The following is a 20322-nucleotide window of genomic DNA, read 5'->3' on the forward strand; positions in this document are numbered from 1 at the left end:
GTTTTATTTTGAATCGGTGTGAATTGAAGACAATTCAAAACTAATAAACTTGCTTATTGGTATATGTGGGATTTTCACATTAGTGCCATTTTTCAGGGAAATGAGTTGATTATAAAGATGAACCATCCTTATATCCTTCAGCACCATCTTGTAGTGCAATAAACATCTCATAAAACTAATCACAAACTTTCTTTTTTATTTTAATGTACTCTCGTTAATATTCAACTGGGGAATTTGCTCAGAGTGTTGGACAGCAGTCAACATCTGCTGTGCTGCGTTTCCCCCTCCCCCGAAAAAATGTAAAATGTTCCTTTAGAGCAAAAACCCTTTTAAGCAAATCACCAATTTTTAAATCCCCGTTTGTTTTTTCCGTTATCAGCTTTTCAGACGGAACCAAGTTGCCTGACGACAAGCTACGTTATAGATTCTAATTGTATTTAGATATTTTTTTTATGAATATATTTGTAAGCGCCAGACTAACATTGCTGGGATAAATACTAAAATCTTAATACTCAACATCCGAGCTGCTTTAGACCTACCAAACGGATCGAATGCGATCGCTAATATGATGCTGCAGCACTTAAGATGAGCTCTACATGCACGTCTACTTGCCAAAAATCACGCGATTGCTTTTCAATCCAACACACATATAATCCACTCCTGATTCAGATAAACATCACAGCTGAAGAGAAAAACAGCTTGTCTTAGAGAAGCAACATGTTTATCCTAAAAAGCTGCACAAAATGGGAATGTGGTGGTTGTTTTTTTTGTTTTTGTTTTTCTTTTTCTATCCCGATGTAAAACAAACAGTCGTTTTCGGTTGATAATCTGTATTCAAAAACACATACATGATTTTCAATTAAATAATGCATTCTTTTCTACATCATCAGCAGTACACATCCTCTGTTCCCGTCTTCATTTTTGCTTGATCAGAAGTTTAGAGTGCTGGTGCACGGCGTCGACGAAGGCGCCGACGTTCTCCGGGTCCATGTCGGGGTACAGGCCGTGGCCAAGGTTGGCGATGTAGCCCCTGGTTCCGAAACCCTCCAGCATCTTCCTCACGATGTCCGAAATCTGTTCCTGAACCAGAGCAACGACTTAAGTTTAGGGGATTACTTCTGAGAAGGAATTACTTACACTTACAGTGTAAGAATACAAAATGTGGGCTGAAACGGGGCCACAACTAACGATCATTTTATTAATTGATTATTCTGACGATTAATCAATTAATCTGATAAAATAACAGGGACAAACCTTTTTTATACAATATTAGAGATGGAAGTAAACACAATTTAATTCTTACTTTAAATAAGAAAAACATTTTATTGCCTGAAATGCAATAATATATAATTCCTTTAGTGAATTTTAAACTTTATTAAAAACTTTTCATTAAAATGTTGGGGGGGAGGGGTTGTAGTTTTGGCTTATTTACTGCTCTAAATGTTTGTTTTTTCAGCAAATGTGCTATTCTGTATACTCCAGTTAATGATTAATCGATTAGTCGACGATTATTTAAAAAATTAATTCATCACAATTAATCGTTTTAGCCCTCGGGTGAAATTAAACTAAATTTGGCTTTGTTAATGATCCAAACTATAAATGGAAAAGATATTCACCATTTTTCCTTTTCTAATTAATAAAAAAAATCTAATTAACCAGAGCTGTTCATCTGTCAATATGGAAGTCTGAACAAACAGGAAGTGCATGTTACCTTTGGTGCATACAGAGCACAGGGGTCCATGTTTCCCTGCAGGCTGACCTTCCCTCCAGTGCGCTCCCTGAACACATACACACACACACACAGAACACACACTTGTTAATCCTTTAACCAACAGGTTAAGTATTTGATGAGTGGAGCAGGAAATGCAGATGTTTGTTGACTTAAATCCTGCACCCAGTGACAAACTGGGAGGAGGGGGAGAGAGAGAGAATCAGGGGTGGGTCCACATCAAATGGTTAACCAGACCCACCAACGCTGCTTTAACTAGACACTTAGGCTTTTAGCTGCCTCCCAGGTATAAAAACAAGAGAGGAGGATCGACATAGACTCACGGGGTAGTAAGAAGTGGCAGAAGTTTATATGAACTGGATGTGTGTGTGTGTGTGTGTGTGTGTGTGTGTGTGTGTGTGCGCTACCTTGCTGATCGGGGGTCAATGGTCCAGTCCAAGCTCACCACTTCGTAGTGAGACTCAGAAAGCTCCTCTAAGGCATAGTGAGCATCCTTCGCAAACACAATCTGGAACAGCCAAACAGCAGACAGCACAGCTGTGATCAAATGCTGCCACCTACAGGTAATCACGCGCCACAGCACTTGGCATCATTTTTATTGATCCCATTAGGGATTAGGTGTTATTTTAGCTACACCATGCCAGTGAGGGAACACAAGCCTTCTGAATTTGTTCAAATCACAGGTTGGAGAAGGAATGAATGGGATCACGGCTTTAGAGGGGTTTCTGCCCCTGGTGACTTGTCTGCACTTAAATCAGATGGCATGGACTGATGTGAAAGCATCTTTGGACGAGGCATCTCTCACCATCGGAACATCCTGTCCCTTCTCCTTAAGTCTGTCCTTGACGCGGCGAGCGATGTCTCGCAGGTACGGCAGGGAGAACTCCCTGAACTCCACGGGGCCCAGGATGCCGGCGTGGGACTCGAACACCTGCAGGGCCTGCAGAGCGACAACCCAATGAAACGGTTCAGCTAACCTCTGACAAAACAAATGCTTTTCCACGACTTCCCCCGCATCTTTTTTTTTTTTTCCTGCAAATACCGACAACCTCGGCTGGTTAAAATTAGCCAGTTAGTAAATCTCCTGCCACTCGGTAGCGAGTCAGAGCTGCTCATGATTTCTGAGCAACAGCGTTCTCTTCCAGCGAATTTCCCCATGTGCATTAGACCTGAGCGTGTAGGCAGAGAGAGGACACTTGCTGCAAGTGGTTGAGTAAGGGCGATGCAATGTGAGTCACTGAGTGGGTCATTACATCGAGGGGGGAAAAAAAACAGCAAAGTTGTACTTTAATAAAACTGGAAGCTTAAATCTAGTTTAGCTAGATCTCTATAGACGTGTTGAGTCAGGAGGATTGAATCTAAATGCACAGAACAACTGACGATTTTTATTATTTTAGGGTGACATTTTTGAAATGCGTGTTGAAATAGATTAACATTAGATTTTGTCACATGCACAGTTACACACAGCACAGTGAAGTGTGTTGTGGGTAGAGCTGTTGCAATAAATCAATTAATTGAATGATAAATTAAGACGATCCCTTTGGTCTGGTTCATTGGTCTCAACTAGCCTGTTTTTGGAGGACAGTATTTTCTTACAGAGACCTTATGTTTTGTTTTGTTGTTTGTTGTTTTTTTATTTATTTTGGATATTTAAAATGCCTTCCTGTCCCAGTGGTTAAATCTTAACCAGAATTTTATTTTTACTGATCTTTGTGAATGTGTTCTTGCGTTATTACACCATTACCACCATATTACTTACAAGGTCTCAAAACAACAATATTATCGTTTATAGCGATAAACGATAATACAATTATCATTCAGCAAAATGGGGCTCGTTGTGAGGGGGAAACATAAAAAAAAGAAAAACGCAAAAAGAAAGTAGAAGTTTCACACAACACGTGACTATTTCTCTAGACACTTACACTTCTAAAGAAAAAAAGTATAATTGTATTACTAGAATGGCCCAACCACCAAAAATGACTCACGGCAATTTTGTTTCAAGGCTGTTTTTTTTTTTTTTTTTTTTAGGAAATCAAAAGGAAAACGCTGAATCAGATGCATTTCCTGCTGATGCTAAGGAAAACCCGTCTCCCTTTAGATTCTAGGCGGGCAGCTGGGGCAAATCAGTAAATCAACATTCATCTTCGCAAGTGGCATCTTCCACTGCCCTGCGCAGCATGAATCGTGTCCCTGCTGAGTGCGTTTCAAGTGGCAACACATTTCTAAACGCGTTCTGAGAACGGAGGGGTTCTGACCTGCGCTCCGGCCGCTACCTGTCCCACCAGATACTCCACGATCACGTCGGCCAGCATCCTCAGCAGCATGTGGCTGGAGTCTGGGTGGCGGTACAGCCAGCGCTTGGCTTTGGAGTGGGTGGTGGAGCCGCCGCCTTCGATCATGTACGACATCAGGGTCCACTGTGGCGCGACAAAACGGTTAAAACGCTTCTGGGATTTTCTAGACGTGGACCGACCGCCGGGCGGGTTGGGGATTCTCTCTCACCGGCGCGCCCGTGAAGCCGATGAGCGGCACTTTCCCTTCGATCTTGTGTCTGGTCAGAGTGATGGCTTTGAAGACGTAGTCCAGCTCTTTGTTGACGTCCACCTTGGCCTGGAGGCGCTGCAGGTCCTCGGGTTCCTTCAGTGGGTCGGTGAACGTCGGGCCTTTGCCGGTCAGCATCTGGACTTCCATTCCCATGGCCTGAATGGAAGGACAAAGACAGAAACGGCTCCATGTTTATGAAAAAAAAAAAATAAATGAAAATACAAGTTAGGTGCATCGTCTGGTGTGTAAATATTCTCACGGTAATACCCTGCAAGACTAGATTTTTTTTCATTAATGCACTAATGATTCATGTTAAAACCATTGCTAGACTGAAAAGTTAAAATATGGAGGATATTAATATTCCCATCCAAAAATAACCAAACGCACATCGTACCTCGCCAAAATATGAACACGCCTTGAATCCTCATGCCGCATTAAGCAATGGATCAAATTCCTTTCTGATGAGTAATATTTCTTAAAGGGCGACTTCATTCAGAGACTTCATAATCCATTCCATCTATGGTTTAGGTTTTACTTTTAATTTGTTTGTTCCGTTTTATTTTGGATACTTAAACTATCTCCCAGTTCCAGTGTGGAGTGTTGTTTAGAAAATTGAAGTGTTTTAGCCTTTGAGAGGATGAACTTGCATTGTTATGCCATTATTAATATATCACTTAAAAATGGTCTTAAAACTACAATATTATTGTTTATTGCAATAATTTCTGAAACAGTTTATCAACCGGAAACATTAGTTGTCATCATGGCGGACCTAAATAGATTTACGTCTGTGCAATTTCACACCTTCACATAGGGCGTTACAGAAAAATGAACCAATTAGGTCAATTCTGCACTGAATTTTATGTCGGGGTGTAAAACTAAATAAAATACAAAAGGCACTTTGAATTGTGCCGTTTGCTGAAAATAAATACATAAATAAAATTACCTCACCTTTTACAAAACACACTGTAAACATACACCAACTTTCTTTCAGTTCATCAAATATATTTTACTTGAACCAGACTAGTGTCAGAACGTATCCTCCATTTCCACATGGACACGTTTAAGGACCGTGGCTGTTGCTAGGTGACCCACCTGTGGGATGACCAGGATGTCGGAGAAGATGATGGAAGCGTCGAAGGGAAAACGCCTCAAAGGCTAGAATGAGAAAAGCAAATATTTCAAGGTGAATTGGACTCATAGCTTTATTAATCCAAGAAAGCTAAAGAAAGCTCTCCACCAAATCAGGGCTTTTGTTCCCCCCTCCTCCCCCTGAAAATCCTGTTTGGAGTTTTACCTGCAGGGTGAGCTCACAGCAGTTCTCAGGAGACCTACATGTGTCAAAGAAGTCCTTCCCTGCTCTGATCTCGCGGAACTCTGCAGACAAACATTCAACGGTAGGAAAGGGATTACCGACAGACAAAGTTATTCAGTATAAAGGGATAAAAAAATAAAAGATTGCAGGATGTACGATGTCGAACAGTTTTCACAAATAGTCAAGAGCTTTCAGCTTCTTTGTAAGAAGGGTAAAGGTCATCAGTACCTGGTAAGTACCTCCCAGCCTGTCTCATGCACCAGACCGGGACGTGTTCGGGTTCTTCTCCTCGCGCCGCTCGCAGGAATGTATCGTTCTTCAGCTCAGGAAAGTCTTTGGGGCTGGAAGAAAGAAATATCTAGTTAGAGATGCACAAAGAGCCAACGGGTAGATCAGCAGATTTTCAGCTTAATCAGCTGAAGACTTAAAAAAAAAAAAGTTGGATTATAGTTTATAAATGAATCTCGCCATTTTAATAACGGCAGCATAATATGTAGTATAATCCCTCCGTCATTACAATACATATGTGAAGCTAGAAAACATTTTTAACTTCATTCTTGTACTGGTGTTTTTCCTTAGTTTGAAAAAAAAAATTAATTGAAAGGTCAAAGCTTTATGAAAACAGGAAATCAAAAATAATCCACACAAGTCTATGTACCTTTATCTGCAGTAGAAGATAATTTATGTCTCTTATAAGATAAACAAGTAAGAGATATGAAGGGTTCTTCTTTTTAATATACATTTTTGGTTAGTGTTATTATTCCCTCTGACTCATAGTGGGGTGTGGACCATTTATCACAAGGCATTGACTGTAACTAAGCTTTTTTTTCCTGTTTTAGAAAAGGATTACCAAAATTATTTATATTCGCCAAATCCCAGAATAATGGGAGACGGAATTAAAATCCAGAGGTTTGCATATATTTTATTGCCATTGGATAGAACAGAATTACACTTTAAAGCTGAATGGTTCGGATCACAACAATTTAAATTTAGTTGGTTTAATGAGTTGCTCCAACATTTCCACATACTCTTTCTTCCTCAGGACGCTGCAAAACCCACGTAACATGACGCTGCCACCACCGTGTTAAACAACTGGGATGAAATTCTAAGGTTTAAAAGCGCCTCTGTTTTTCTTTCAAATGTCAGGAGGGTCATTAGGAGACCAAGACATGATTCTGAATGCAATTAGAATATAATCTGGCTCTTTATATTTGTTTTGAAGGAATGGCTTCTTCACATCTGAATGGCCTTTGTTTGTTCCAGACTTGTTTCCATGTGGGTAATGACACAGCCTTACCAGTTTCAGTCACTTTTCCTTTTGTTTGGAGCTTACATTCCCAAATTGTTGAACACCCTAACTTTTAGACAAAAAAAACAACCTTTATGACACTGAGAATCCTGAGCTGACCTGCCCTAAGTGAGAATGACAGATAACCCTCTTCTCTTTTCTTATCATCTGCCAGCAGCAGAACAAAACGGTTGAATGAGGATGGATCCCAACCGCGTAAGAGTCGGAGAAATGTAATACTCAACTTATATTATTTAAAAACAAAAATAAGACTGAGATTAGGATAACGTGTTTATAGATGGTTTTTATTTATTCATTTATTTTTTCAAATGAAGACTGAAAGAATTAACTGTTTTCTCGGGTGCACTTTCAATGAATAAAAATAAAATACAAAAAAATAAACTAAGAAAAAGCATTTAAAAGTTTTTCAAAGAGGAAGATTTCCTGTAAATGAGCCCCGTAGGAGGAAATGCGGACTGGTCATGCCGGTTTGTTTTTAGTACATTTCTGATGAAACGTGATGAATGAAGAAGGGGGCTCGTTTATTCTTTCGTAAGAATGACACATGAAGGTTTCATAAAGTTGCTGTTTAAGCAGCTAGCTGCTACAAAACCCGCTGCGGTTAATCCTGAAGCAGGGCGACTGAAGGGGCCGACAGCAGAAGTAGGTTACTTACAGGATAAAGTCGTTGTTGCTCATGTCTGCGGCGCGGAAGAAGCGACAGGTTTACCTAAAAGCTCCTCTGGCTGCGTCTCAAGTCGTCAGTTTGAATCTGCGGCTCGTCATTTGAACTGGCCCTGCTGACTGCGAGAGGGTACGGCCATGTTGGAAGATCACGTGACCAGTCACCAGGGCGCACTGACGTTTCAAAACAAAAGCTCCTCGTTTTATGTTCTTTCCTCCCCTCCTCTTCTTCAGTCGTTACGAATCTATTATGATACAATATCATGACTATTATGTTTTTTTTTCTACATGGCATAAAACTTACTAATTTAATCAACTACAATTACAGAGAAGGTTGTGGTTTGAGTGGGTAAGTCAACTTCAAACTACTGTATGGCCATTAAAGCTGCAGTATGATGGGAGGCAGATCTAAGCATTACGGTGTCAGAACCTGCCAGCATGCCTAGGTGGGCCCCATGTGGGGAAAAGGAGGGTAGACTATATGGGTCCCATATGGGTTTGTCCGCGGGTTCCACGATGGCCCCACATGGGTTTGCCCATGTAGGGCCAGAGCCCACATGGGCCCTGCATTGGCCCTATATGGTGGTGGCCCACATGGGTTTGTCCATTTAGGGCCCATGTAGGGCCCATGTGGGCTGTGACCCTACATGGGCAAACCCATGTGGGGCCATCGTGGAACCCGCGGACAAACCCATATGGGACCCATATATCAGCCCTCCTTTCCCCCACATGGGTCCCACCTAGGCTAATGCTAAACACCTTTCAATATTCAGTCCTATGCATTTTGATGCCCTACATTTAATAATTGTGTTTTTCATCATTAAAAGAAATGTTGCATTCTGATGTTTACATGAGTCATGTACACATGACTCATGTAAACATGTGTTTACATGTAAACATGTGCTGGTGTTGTTTTTCCTTAGTTTGAACAAAAACTAAGGAACATGTTTACATGTAAACATGTTGTGAAGACGCAACAAGTCTTCATGCGTTTAAAAAAAGAATTGCCAAGAAAACCCCATCCTGGGAACACAGTTTCCCAGGATTTTGTGTATCACTCTCCCGAGTCGTTTTTATTCCGTTTCTTAAATAGGCGACTCATTTGTCATTGAAATATTTAAACCAGAACCGGAATAAAAACGACTCGGGAGAGTGATGCAGACAATCCTGGGAAACTGTGTTTGTTGGTGCCTGAAAACACACAGCGATACCCCGACACTGGCCTTTGGAGTCACTGGTCTAAGACAGCAATACACAAAGGAAAGTCAGGGGAATCCAGCAAACCACGAGTAAATTACAAATGGAGATCCAATTTTTCAAATCAAACAAATTTTTTGCGCAATTTCTAAAACTGAAACTTAAACAAAATAACAAAGAACATCTGCATATGTGTATGTTTTTTTTTATTTCATACAAAATGTACAGCCATTCAATACCAAACATGACGTTTAATATAACCCAGGCTTTCAATCATTACATAGAAAAATATTACATATTTCATACTGTTTAATATCTTGAGTTAGTAAGATTATGTCGCTTGAGGCTAACATGTAGCAGTCCATCTTAGTCTCTCACTTACTTCCAAAGAAAGTAACGTTCTAAGTCCGGGGTCCGTATTTTAAAGCAGCTTATGATTTTATTAGGTCTGTGACCACATATATATATACACACACAAGTACGACATACAGTTCCACCACAACACATGCAGGAATTCCAGTTTTCAACGCAGTTACTTGTGGTTTAACGCCTATCCCCAGGCCACTTCCTTAATATCTCCTCCTTTCTCTGCACTTCTTCCTGTCTAGCTTATACTAACGAAAAACCTTCTAAAAACGTCTGCATCTAATCAGTCCAAATTACCCATTTAGAACGTTTACGTTTAGACCACATTTCTCAAATATACTTACAATTACAATCTCATTTAAATACACTTCACATCCATAAAAAACAAAACAAAATTAATCCATATTGTTCAGAATATCCTGAAAGATGACGTCTTTCATCGAGATTGTTTGTGAAACTATATAAAATCTTCAAAATTCAGTGGACATCAACATGTGGCATATATACAATTAAACTGTGAAGAAGTGAAAAACACACAACCAGTGGAGCGGATGTTAATCGTCGTGAATGTCCTTATGGGATGTCCCGCCGGCTCGGCAGCGCTACGGTTGATCCTGGTACTGTCCCTCTGTCGCGGTGTAGAAGTCGTCCAGGACGCTCTGTAGGTAGTCAAAGGTGGGTCTGTCTTCGGGCTTGTCCTTCCAGCAGGTCATCATGATCTCGTACAGCTCAGACGGACAGTTTTCGGGCTGGGACATCCTGTAGCCGCGCTGTATGGAAGACATCACCTCTCCCTTCGTCATCCCTTAGAGACAAGCGCAGACACAAGTTAGGAGCTCGTGTGACAGGAGGAACAATGGAGGTCAGTTTACAGGAAGGTTTCTGTAGACATAAATAAGACTGGTGAAAATGAGGGCAGTAGGTGTCAGTATAATGCCAGACAATGTGCCGACAATAACGGAGCCATAAAAATATTTTACAAACTGGAAGAAAATGGCAAACATGCAACGTTTGCAGCTGTGTTTTTTTTGTTGTTGTTGTTTGGTCATGATCCAGGCCTGTTTGAATGTTGCTTGTATTTTGATATTTATTTTAGTTTATATCCTACCACATTCTGTTCAGCCCTCCTGGATTCATTATTGTTCAAAATGTCTTGCCATATAGTTCAAACCTTTTGTACTTCATTTCTTAGTTTATTCTTGCATTTTGCTCTTTGGATTTTGTTTCTATCTCAGCTGTTTCCCCACTTGCGTTGGATTTAAGTTCCTGGATTTTCATTGTTTATTACTGCAGCCGTCCATCACTTTTCTTTTCTCTTTTTTTGTGGTTACCGTCCATGTGCTTCCATGTTCCTACCGTTTCAGTAAGTTTGACATTTTATCAAAACTCTCATTTTCCACCTTACATTTTGCTCTGCACTTGGGTCCTTGCCAACAACGTTTGTTGTTAATTTTGCACCAGATAAATTAATTTAATTAAATAACTTAAGTTTGTCTGGTTTGTCGCATTTGTGTTTTACTTCTAAGCTCCGCCTTATAGAATAGTAGCACATTAATTTCTAAAGTCAACGAGATTACCAAATCTTCAAACTGTATTATTCATAAATATGATTGGTTTCACGCCGTAGAGAACAAAGCTGCAGCAACACACTTGCTTACCTGGATATGGGATTTTTCCATATGTGATGATCTCATAGAGAAGCACTCCGAAAGACCACATGTCTGATTTGATGGTGAAGGTGCCGTAGTTGATGGCCTCCGGAGCGGTCCACTTGATGGGGAATTTGGCACCTGGGAGTGTAGAGTAAGGGGACACACACACACACAAACACACACACACACCTAAAATTTAATCAACAAACTCTATTATATTTACACATACTTTGCCTAGTCTATGTAAATAATCCACTGCAGCGCCCAATCCCACTCAGCACACCTGTGCCGTGTGTCGTGGAAAGTTTTCCAGTCTATTTGTGGACCCACAAGTTTATTGATAGATTCCTGGTTCCAGCTGAGTAGTCAGACAAGTTTCATTTATCACCCAAACATAAATACGTCTGTTCTTTAAAAATCCCCAAACATTCGGTTTTGATTTTTTTTTTTTTTTCCAACTGTAAAATGCAAATATGCTACATTTGCTATGCTAACCAACTCCATACTGGTAGATCTGAAAGGTCACTTTTCAAACATTACATGGCAAGCTAAAGTCTTACTCCTATAATTCCTTATTTTAGTGACTTATTTTGTTTCTTGGCTCCACTTAAAGGTTACAAATGTTCTTCACACTTGTGTGCTCTTAACCACAACAGTCCTTTTCACTCTTACTGTCACCTAAAAGACGCGACAGATTTGGATATTTTTACACACAGTCGGATACTTTCTGTTAGTATGCTGATCCAGATTTTCTCTACTGTGTTTGCAGTCTCACATATGCTAGTGTTCAGTTGTTTTGTTTAAATTAATGTGGAAAAAAAAATCAAGTCATAAATGTCTTGTGTATTTAATACAAGAGTCTGAAAGGATGTTATCTGCAAAGCGAAACAAAGTGTCTTTCCTGTTGCCCAACACAATAGCCCTTTCCAGGAAAGGGGGGCTTTTTTTTTCCTTCAGTCTGTCACAGGGAGTAAAGGAAACGGCTAACGTGTGACAAGAGAAAAATGTCTTGCACAACAGAGAAGTTGGAAGGCGCACTCATTCTCTCCTTCCCACACAACGCTTACCTTCCCGTGCGGAGTACTCGTTGTCCTCTATGACCCTCGCCAAGCCAAAGTCGGCTATTTTGCAGAGCAGGCTCTCGGACACGAGCACGTTAGCAGCCCTCAGGTCTCTGTGGATGTAATTCTTCTTCTCTATGTAAGCCATGCCCTCCGCAATCTGAAACCCAACGGAAAACAAGTATTGAACGATCATGATAGATTTCCTGGAAGCAGGGAAAGATGTATATTAGAAATGTAATTTTATGACCACAGGTGAAGAATTGTAGTTGGTTCAGGTGACTACTTTTGAGTTAGCCTAGTCACTAAATTTGCAGTTTTGCAGCTTAATTAGAGCTGTAGGTGGTTTACTTTAACTACACTCGTAGTTTTGTAGCTAAAATATCTTTGTAGTCAAGTCAATTTGTATGGCAGCAAGTCGATTCAAGGTATAGATACAATTGTAGCTATCCTGGCTTCAAAGCTGCTTATATTTATGTCATTATCATATTTTGTTAACACAAAGTATTGTCTGTAAATTGGCTTGACAGAATCATTGATGTGTGTATATTAAGAAGCTTTGTGGCTAAATTCTAGTATTAACTTATACAAAGATGTTTAGACGGATTAAAAAACAAACAAAAATGTTTCTTTATTCAGTTTCTACAGTTTTAAGTTGAGTAAATGACATGCATGAGTTAGTTTCAGAATGACTGTGTTTTCCTTTGTCAGCTGGAGGAAATAAAGCTAAGCTATTCTTGCTTTGTTGTCACAGAAAGCATTAAAAGCCACGGTATGCAAAACCAAAGGACAGCTATTCATTGCATTGCACTTTCAAATAACTGGAAATGACAAATGGTCACCTAAGACCAGTATGACGGACTGAACGCTGGCTACCTGAGCGGATAGCCCAGATAATTAAACACCTGATAACTTGTGTTGCACTTTAGAAAGCAACAATAGGACTAATTTGAACTTTTCTGTTTTTAAAATCAAGTTAACAGATTATCTATTTTTGCTATGTAAATTCTGCAACACTGTGTAATGTAGTTATGTATAATGCTACTAGTATTCCTTACTGCGTCACGCCTAAAGTGGAGTAATAGAAGTGGAAAGTTTAAGAAGTACAAAAATAGGGCCGAGGGGAGATTACCTGCGCTGAGAAATCGATGAGCTTTGGTAGTTTCAGTCTGCTTCCTGCGTCACTCTTTAAAAAGTCCAGGAGACTTCCTAAACACAGGACAGAATAAGCTGTTAGCTGTGAGAACATTACGGCAAGCCTATGTTTAACTTTAACATACTGAGATATTTGTTGTTGGTGTGCTATCTCAAGTAATCCACTTCATACAATCTAAGATGTACAAATGCAAAGCGGCTCTTTCGTTTTATTTGGGCGTTTGACTCGATGGATGATATCAAATTGTCTCAAAGCGTTTTACCTTCCACCTCCGTGGACGGCAAAACAACAAAGCGTGGCTCGGTACCGTTTGCCATGAATTCGGTGATGATGTAGATGGGCTCGGTCTTGGTGACGACGGCGTAGAGCCGCACCAGTCTGTCGTGGTGCAGCGTCTTCATCACGTTGGCTTCTTCCATGAACGCCTCGGCGGTCATGGTGCCGGGCTTCAAGGTCTTCACGGCCACTTTGGTTGCGTTGTTGTAGTAAGCTGACGCCGCACAGCGTGAAAACAAGAAACGGGGAATAAAGTATACTGTTAGAGATCTGTTGAAATGAGACTTAGTTTATTTGTTTTTGTTGTGTTTTTAATGTGCCAAACAAACACTTTAACGAACTGGATAAGGCAAACGTCTTCCACATTCAGTACGGTACACTGCATATTGAGCGACAGGTGAAAACTTCAACTTAGAATGAAGGTGAAGTGTGCAGTATGCTTCGTTTTCTGTTATAACAAACAGAACAAAAGGATTTTTAGATGAAGACATTTCTGTAGCAAGTTGATCTCATGTTCAGTAGGTAATCCAACCCCTACTGTAACCTGTAGGTCGGCCATGTTGAGCTACAGCCGAGCTGCAGTCAGCTCGACTAACAAAATCCAACTGAGGTTCAAGTTATTCTCTTAAAAATTTGCAATTGTTAGTCACCGGTTATCTGCAGAAATATCAGGGAACTTAATGAAATGTGTCTCAAATCTACAAGTCAAGTCTGAATAGAAATGTATTAAAGTCAAACTGTATTATGATTATCACATCTGTTGTGGTTGCACAACTTTCACAAGGAAAACAGAAAGGTTTGCTCATAATCCGGACTCTGAAAGTTTAGATCATACTGCAGATTTTTCAAACAATAAACTTTAATAGTCTCTCAACTTCCAATGCAAATAAGTCTTTGAGTTTTTTCCCCCCTCTATGATAACAAGTTGACCTCCAAAGCACATATACCAGGATAGACTCATTTCTGTAGGTCATCAAATGATCCAGGTGTAATGACATCCATCAGTGTCGAGTCGTGAAATTCATAGGCATTTGTCTTTTTCAAGTTAAGATCTGTAATATAAGAGATTTTGGACTCTGAAACCTTTTGCAGAGAGACTTTAGTGAAATGTTTCTCCGACACAAAGCAGAAGTCTATTTAAAGGCACGGCATAAAATGTCCTGCAATGATGAGCTATTTAGTTCTCAGGCTTATTTAGACACACAGCCGTCACAATAGGAAGTGCTCTGAGGCGTCAAGATTGCAGTCGGCCACAGAATCTAAACCACTTACTTTGCCTACTGCACAGCAAAAACCCTTTCCAGGACTGGAGTTTGAGATTCAGTTAAACCAAGAACACCTTCTTGGTTTAATAAAAAAAAAAAAAGGTTCTTGAGAAATGAATAGATCTGATTAATTTAAATGCTTTGCTCCTTTCTTACCCATCCACACTTCTCCAAACTGTCCCGCTCCCAGTTTCTTCACGAACTTTATCGAGTCTTTGGAAATCTCCCAGGCGTCTTTGTCCCACGGCCGCTGGGCTTTGGGTTTCACGCACGGACGCTCCAGTTTGCGGCACAGACCGTCCGACCTGGCTGAGAGGCACAAAGGCACTTCTTATATTTTTTGGTGTTTTCTTGTGATGATTAAGTGTAAATTTAACCTTAACACCTCACTCTATTCATGAAGCGCTACACAGCGGAAGCTAAAGACTCATTAGTCGTGGAAAGCATAAAAACTGAAAGTAAAATAAGTTTGTCTACTTGGAAAGTAATTTATTTTCTGGGAAACAAAGACAAGGAAGCAATATCCTGAGAAATCTGGAAAGGGGAAAATACATTTTCAGCACATATTAGCTAGCAATTTTTTTTTTGCTTTTGAATGTGTCATATGTTGTAATTTCCTCTTTTCAAACTGAGACGCACCCAAATTAGCACAAAAGCATCCCTGCAGTTTAATCTAGAAATGGCAACAAATAAGGGAGCATTAAATATGAAATCGTATTGTAATAATAAATAACTGAGGAGCAATATTTACCAATAAATTTGCTCTTGGTTGTCACAAAGAGGATTACAATCCAAGCAACATTTCAAAATGTTGGTTACTGTATGTTCCCTTCTGACCGTCACTCTAAAAAAAAAAATTCCCAAACTTTTCCAGTATTTTCTAATCCTACAGTGGGAACCGGCAAGTCTGAGTCAACATGCCGTGACCTCACTCTCAGCTGTGATTTCAAGCTTTTTCCCCTTCTGTTCCCGATCCATACTCACTGTGGTAATGTTTGAGCATGCTGCTGATGTCCGGGAAGGAAATTTTGGGAGAGACGTAGAAGCCGCCGTTGTCCAACTTCCTGATTTTATAATGTTTCACCGAATCCATGCCCTGGCCATCGACGTCTCTGATTGACAAGGAGAAATTCCCTGTGTGGGGAGGAGAGAGGGAAGGGAACAAGTCTCACTCTGAACCCCAGATGCTGAATTGTGAAGGAATTTTGTGGGAAAATTGTTTAATACCTTTGGATGTTTCGCTTTCCCTGATAAGATAAGAGCCTGGTTTGTTTGCGGGAGCCAACAGCTGCCTCTCTGCATCCTTCCTTGTGATGTCTTTGAAAAACCACCTGCAATGATTTCAGAGTGATTTTTATTTTATTTTATTTTATGTTATTTTATTTTTTTACAGTGAGATGCATTAACGCAGTAACGTTGTTGATAAGGCAAAGTTAAAACTTTCATCCAACATCATACTCACTCTTCCGTTTCCATGGTATCGACTTGGGCAACGTAATTGGATGGGATGAATCCTTCTTTGTTGGACGTTAGAGATTTTGCTTTCCACCAATCACCGTGTCTGAAAACAAACAGGGAAAACATTTCCTTACATTTATGCCAAAACACATTTTCTGACTATATTACGCCAAAAATAATTATTCAGTTCAACCCAGCTTACACAGTCTGGAAGAGGTTTGTCTTTTTCCCCTGCACCCAAAGCAGTAAAAAAAGTTTCCTATTATTTTGCGGATGCTCTCAGGCGCCGTTCACAATATAATCACTGGACTAATTGACACAAATCACGTGATTTGTGTCAAATCCAGCATCTATCCATTTCCTGGAGATTGAAGTGACGCCAATCTCCAGCGAGATGCAATTTCTGCACAATCTCACATAAAGGCATTTTAGTCAAACCAGTTCACCTCACAGTCAAGAATTTGGAGTGTAGGAGAAACTTTATTTCCATGCTGAAGATTCTGACTTAACTGTGAAAGATACTGTTATTTATCTAGATGTATTTGTGCAGGAACAGGAGATTAAACTACATTAGAGTTAAGAGTGACCGTTGTCCCGTCTACAGGCCGTCTGGTCAAAGGCTAATTTGCAGAACTGCTCAACAAAGATTCCTTCTAAAGACAGAAGGACTTGGACCTCGAGGTCACTCTGACTTTTATCGCTCCTGACAGAATGTAGAAATACCAAGACACGGTTTGATGAGCTGCATGAGTCCGAGTTAGAAATCAGCCCACTTACTCTTCCAGGATTTTCATCTTCTCTCCTTTCTTGAATCCTAAATCGTCTTGATGCAACGCCTCGTAAGGATAAAGACCAATCACCACTTTTAAAGTTGACTCTTTCTCTAAAGCAGAAAAAACACGAAGGTTGACATTTTTAAACACCAACGAAATATAAAGAGTCCCTCAGTAACACACAGTGGTTGTAAAGCAAGTTTGAACAGGATCGAAACATTAGAAGTGTTGATTATGAAGAAATAACCTTTTTTTTTTTTTTTTGCATTTGAATAAATGAATGGCAACTATTTAGATCTTCTCTCTCAATAGTCAATGGAAATATATTTGATGGAATTACAGCGATCAAGATTTCTGACCAGCTCTTTGCATGTTTCTGCTGATATTCTGATCCTCCACGTCTGCGAGGCCGGCCTCTTAAAATGTTTAGATTGTTAAACCGGAATAAAGGAACTTGAGAAAAACGTTTCTTTTTCTGTAATTTCATCTTGCATGACAGGACTAAATTAGAAAACAAATCAAATGGAAAGGTGATTGTGGTACAGAGTGAAAATTTCCAAGCGTTAACTGTTTGTTGTGATATCAGTGAAAAATGCTGACTTTTTAATGCTATTATGGTTATGTTGTTTGTTTTGTTTTCCTCGTTAAGTCGCTTTTAGCCGTCCGCTTACTTTACTCCAGGTAACATAGGAACACTTTCACCAGATGTGGAAAGTAAATGCAAGAGGGAAAAAAGACAACAAAAAAAAAGGATACCTTCCATTTGCTGGAACCTTTGACCTGGTAGCAGGGAGTTATTCTGTAAAGAAAAGCACAACATCAGATTTTGAATTGTATTTTCATTTTAGTTGATTTAAAACAGCTTTTGCACACATTCAGAATGTGTTCATTTCGCATTTCCAGACCATAATCGTCGTCATTGGACAACGGGAACTTCTGACCACTTGGGGAACAATTTAGTCATCTTATTGCGAAACGGTGGAAACCTTCTTAGTTTAGAACAGAGATTGAACCGTTTCTGCGAGCGTTCATGCTTTTAATTTACTTATTTATTTTTTAAACGTTTAAGACACGTTTGTGTCACATCTGTTCGGGTTCAGAGCTGCAAACGGATTCCTCCTGGGCTCAGCTTCCTTTCTACTCACCCTGTTGGTGTTGAAGGTGGGGTCTCTGACGTAGTGTGCCGGCTCCGGTTTTTGGGCCTGCTGTCTGATTTTGCTCTCCACACCGCTCGCCAGGCCGCCGCTCAGCGTGGACTTCAGACAGCCCATCCCGCCTGCTGGGGTCGAGAGGCTGGGGGAAGAGAGAAAAGGGAAGAGCGGCACAGTCTGTTAAAATGAACGGCTGCTCAAACAAAACGGGCACCTGCGTTTTTTGTTTTTGTTTTTTTTTGTTTTCGCTTCTTTGCAAGTCCAAATATTTCTGATGCGATTTTTGTGTCAGATGGAGCCTGAAGCTGCTAATACCAGTTGTGAAGCAGCCAGATGTTTTGTTTCAATTTGTTCCTATTTTTCGTGAGGGTAAAAAAATAAAATAAAAAATGTAAAAGGGGGTAGAGATTCTCATTCAGGGCCATATTTCAGATTTTTGGAATGCATTAGAGGTTGTGAAAAGAAAAAGTTACGATTTCGATCCGAACTGGAAACTCTGGAGGAGCTGCAGAGACCCACAGCTCAAGTCCACAGAACTATGAGAGAGTCGTGCTCTTCAGGAAAACATCAAGCTATTGCAACAGTAGCACATTGGCGGTGTGAGTGTTATGCAGGAAGCTGGTCAGAGCTGATGAGAAGATAAAATCCTCAGCAGAACATGATGTAAACAGTCGGGGCTTATTTTTTACTCCAGATGCCCGAAAGCATTGACCTTTGCGCAACCCACTTTTACTTTTACAATTCTTGTTTTGCCACCTTCTAATTAATTGTTCTGAAAGTTTTATTAGTTGTTTTTCACGGTTACTCGTTTTCTTTCTGCTTGTCATTATCACTGAGATTGCCGCGCTGCATTTTCTGACTTCCCTGAACTCGGCCATAAAGGTCATAAAGACTTTTATTACCTCTACATGCGGAAACTATATAAATCACAGACTGACTTTCACATCGAAACTGCCTTCGTGATTAAGATTAATAATTTTGTGCAAAATGGAAATATTTACGACATCTACCTTCTGCTTCGTGGTGACCGTTTCTGTGATAATCTTTGAAAAGATTCAGTTTATTTTACAGAGACAGGCTTTTTTCTCTCTTTACATCACTTCGCTGGACACGTCTCCTGATTTGTTTAACAACCATAAGTGTCTCTTTGAATCTCCCGTTATGGATCTTAATAATTTTGGCTAAAAATGTGAAAGAACAAACTAAAGATTTTAAATAAAGATATAACAACAAATGCATATTTTAACAGTTTTTCATTTGTTTTCCGGTAACAATTTTTTTTTTTACAATAGAACGACACCAAAATAGTCAGTAATACTGGAAATAATATAGTAATAATAATATAGTAAAATTGGAAATGTCAACATCCCAATGAAGAAATTGTATTATTTCTCTCTTGGATAAAGTATTTTTCTTCTTTTTAGAACCTATAAACTAAAATAAAATGGCTTTTTTTTTTTTTACCCGACTACAACATATTTCTTTCGATATGCGTTTCTGAAAATTATAAAGTCATGTAATATTTGTGTCACTCAGCGGGTTTTATTTAGATGGAGAGTAAAGGTTGTGAACTTCTGCTTTAGTCAAATGGAAAATGGGGGGGAAGAAAAACTCAAATGAAATTATACAGCATCCATGTAAAACAAATGAACAAACAAACAAAACAAAAAGGTCAACAGAAAGTTGTGCAGAATTCAGTACGGTTGTTCAGATGTTTGGATTGGTGGATTTTGATGAACTAATCTTCACAAAAACAAATGAATAAAAAGAATCTGACTGCCTGGTCAGAAATGGCAGCAATAATATTACGCATCACTGCACTTTCTGTGCTGATGCAGGATGAAACCCTGCACACTAAAATAGATCGACGATGCATAATAACACCAAATTATTGACGTAATACGCGACGCAAACGAAGCAGAAAGAAACAAATGTGGCAGGCATTTGAATTACCGTCGCAAGTATTCCCCTGGAAAGTTTTATACCTGCACTGCACACGTAAAAGCAAGAACACCGATCAGAAGCTTAAACTGGGACGCAGAACAGAGCTTCACCGTAAAATCATTATGATTTGTAAATTTCGTTTTTACTTTTTTGCTTGTATTCCTGTTTGGCACACGAGCAAAGCGCGGAGAGCAGGATGCTCCGATAAATAACTCGATGCTGGAATATTAAGAGCCGCTCTTGAAACCAGTTTGACGTGTTTGTCCTTGTGGGCCACGAGAAGGAAAATTCAAACTACCGAGACGTTTCCCACCACTTTGCATTTTAACTAACGGCAATAATAAACAAGTCATGATATGACCTGCTGACTGACTCCCACTAAAGAAGACCGTTCTTTTTAATACTTTATAAACTAAAGGTGGAACAGTTAAATGGTTATATAACTTATTTAACCAGGTTGTTACAA

At 39.8% G+C, this 20322-nt stretch overlaps 2 protein-coding genes and 1 long non-coding RNA gene across 4 annotated transcripts in view; 1 reads left to right on the plus strand and 2 right to left on the minus strand.

Moving 5' to 3' along the window:
- LOC107838612 (uncharacterized) lies at positions 1–12920 on the plus strand. Its single transcript, XR_001664697.1, has 3 exons — positions 1–82; positions 7217–7224; positions 12908–12920. It is a non-coding gene; the product is annotated as an uncharacterized LOC107838612 (long non-coding RNA).
- Positions 814–7733, minus strand: urod (uroporphyrinogen decarboxylase). Its single transcript, XM_007571667.2, has 10 exons — positions 7550–7733; positions 5814–5926; positions 5568–5647; positions 5366–5428; positions 4232–4429; positions 3985–4146; positions 2535–2669; positions 2137–2237; positions 1712–1778; positions 814–1080 (listed from the first exon to the last, which is right to left on the minus strand). Exons 1-10 carry the CDS (start codon positions 7570–7572, stop codon positions 916–918), a joined length of 1107 nt encoding a protein of 368 aa, XP_007571729.1. The 5' UTR covers positions 7573–7733; the 3' UTR covers positions 814–915.
- Positions 8944–20322, minus strand: part of lyn (LYN proto-oncogene, Src family tyrosine kinase) — a 19182-nt gene continuing 7803 nt past the window's right edge. For both annotated transcript variants that reach the window (XM_007571670.2, XM_007571669.2), the window contains exons 2-13: positions 17907–18054; positions 17518–17560; positions 16766–16871; positions 15993–16091; positions 15758–15861; positions 15515–15664; positions 14687–14839; positions 13297–13479; positions 12966–13042; positions 11840–11993; positions 10779–10910; positions 8944–9925 (exon numbers count right to left, since the gene is read on the minus strand). In XM_007571670.2, coding sequence (XP_007571732.1) covers positions 9723–9925; positions 10779–10910; positions 11840–11993; positions 12966–13042; positions 13297–13479; positions 14687–14839; positions 15515–15664; positions 15758–15861; positions 15993–16091; positions 16766–16871; positions 17518–17560; positions 17907–18032 — 1530 coding nt within the window. In that variant the 5' untranslated portion in view covers positions 18033–18054 and the 3' untranslated portion in view covers positions 8944–9722. The remainder of the gene's footprint in view (positions 9926–10778; positions 10911–11839; positions 11994–12965; positions 13043–13296; positions 13480–14686; positions 14840–15514; positions 15665–15757; positions 15862–15992; positions 16092–16765; positions 16872–17517; positions 17561–17906; positions 18055–20322) is intronic.

This window comes from Poecilia formosa, unplaced genomic scaffold (genome assembly GCF_000485575.1).
Source record: "Poecilia formosa unplaced genomic scaffold, Poecilia_formosa-5.1.2 Scaffold285, whole genome shotgun sequence".
NCBI classification, from domain to species: domain Eukaryota; kingdom Metazoa; phylum Chordata; class Actinopteri; order Cyprinodontiformes; family Poeciliidae; genus Poecilia; species Poecilia formosa.

What these genes read in the sequence shown, in the direction of transcription:
- urod (XM_007571667.2), bottom strand. Translation starts at nt 7,572, where the DNA reads ATGAGCAACAACGACTTTATCCT. An exon ending in GCTGTGAGCTCACCCTGCAG is followed by an intron (nt 5,429 to 5,567) that starts GTAAAACTCCAA and finishes TTCTCATTCTAG; the next exon opens with CCTTTGAGGCGTTTTCCCTT. An exon ending in ACATCCTGGTCATCCCACAG is followed by an intron (nt 4,430 to 5,365) that starts GTGGGTCACCTA and finishes CCTTCCATTCAG; the next exon opens with GCCATGGGAATGGAAGTCCA.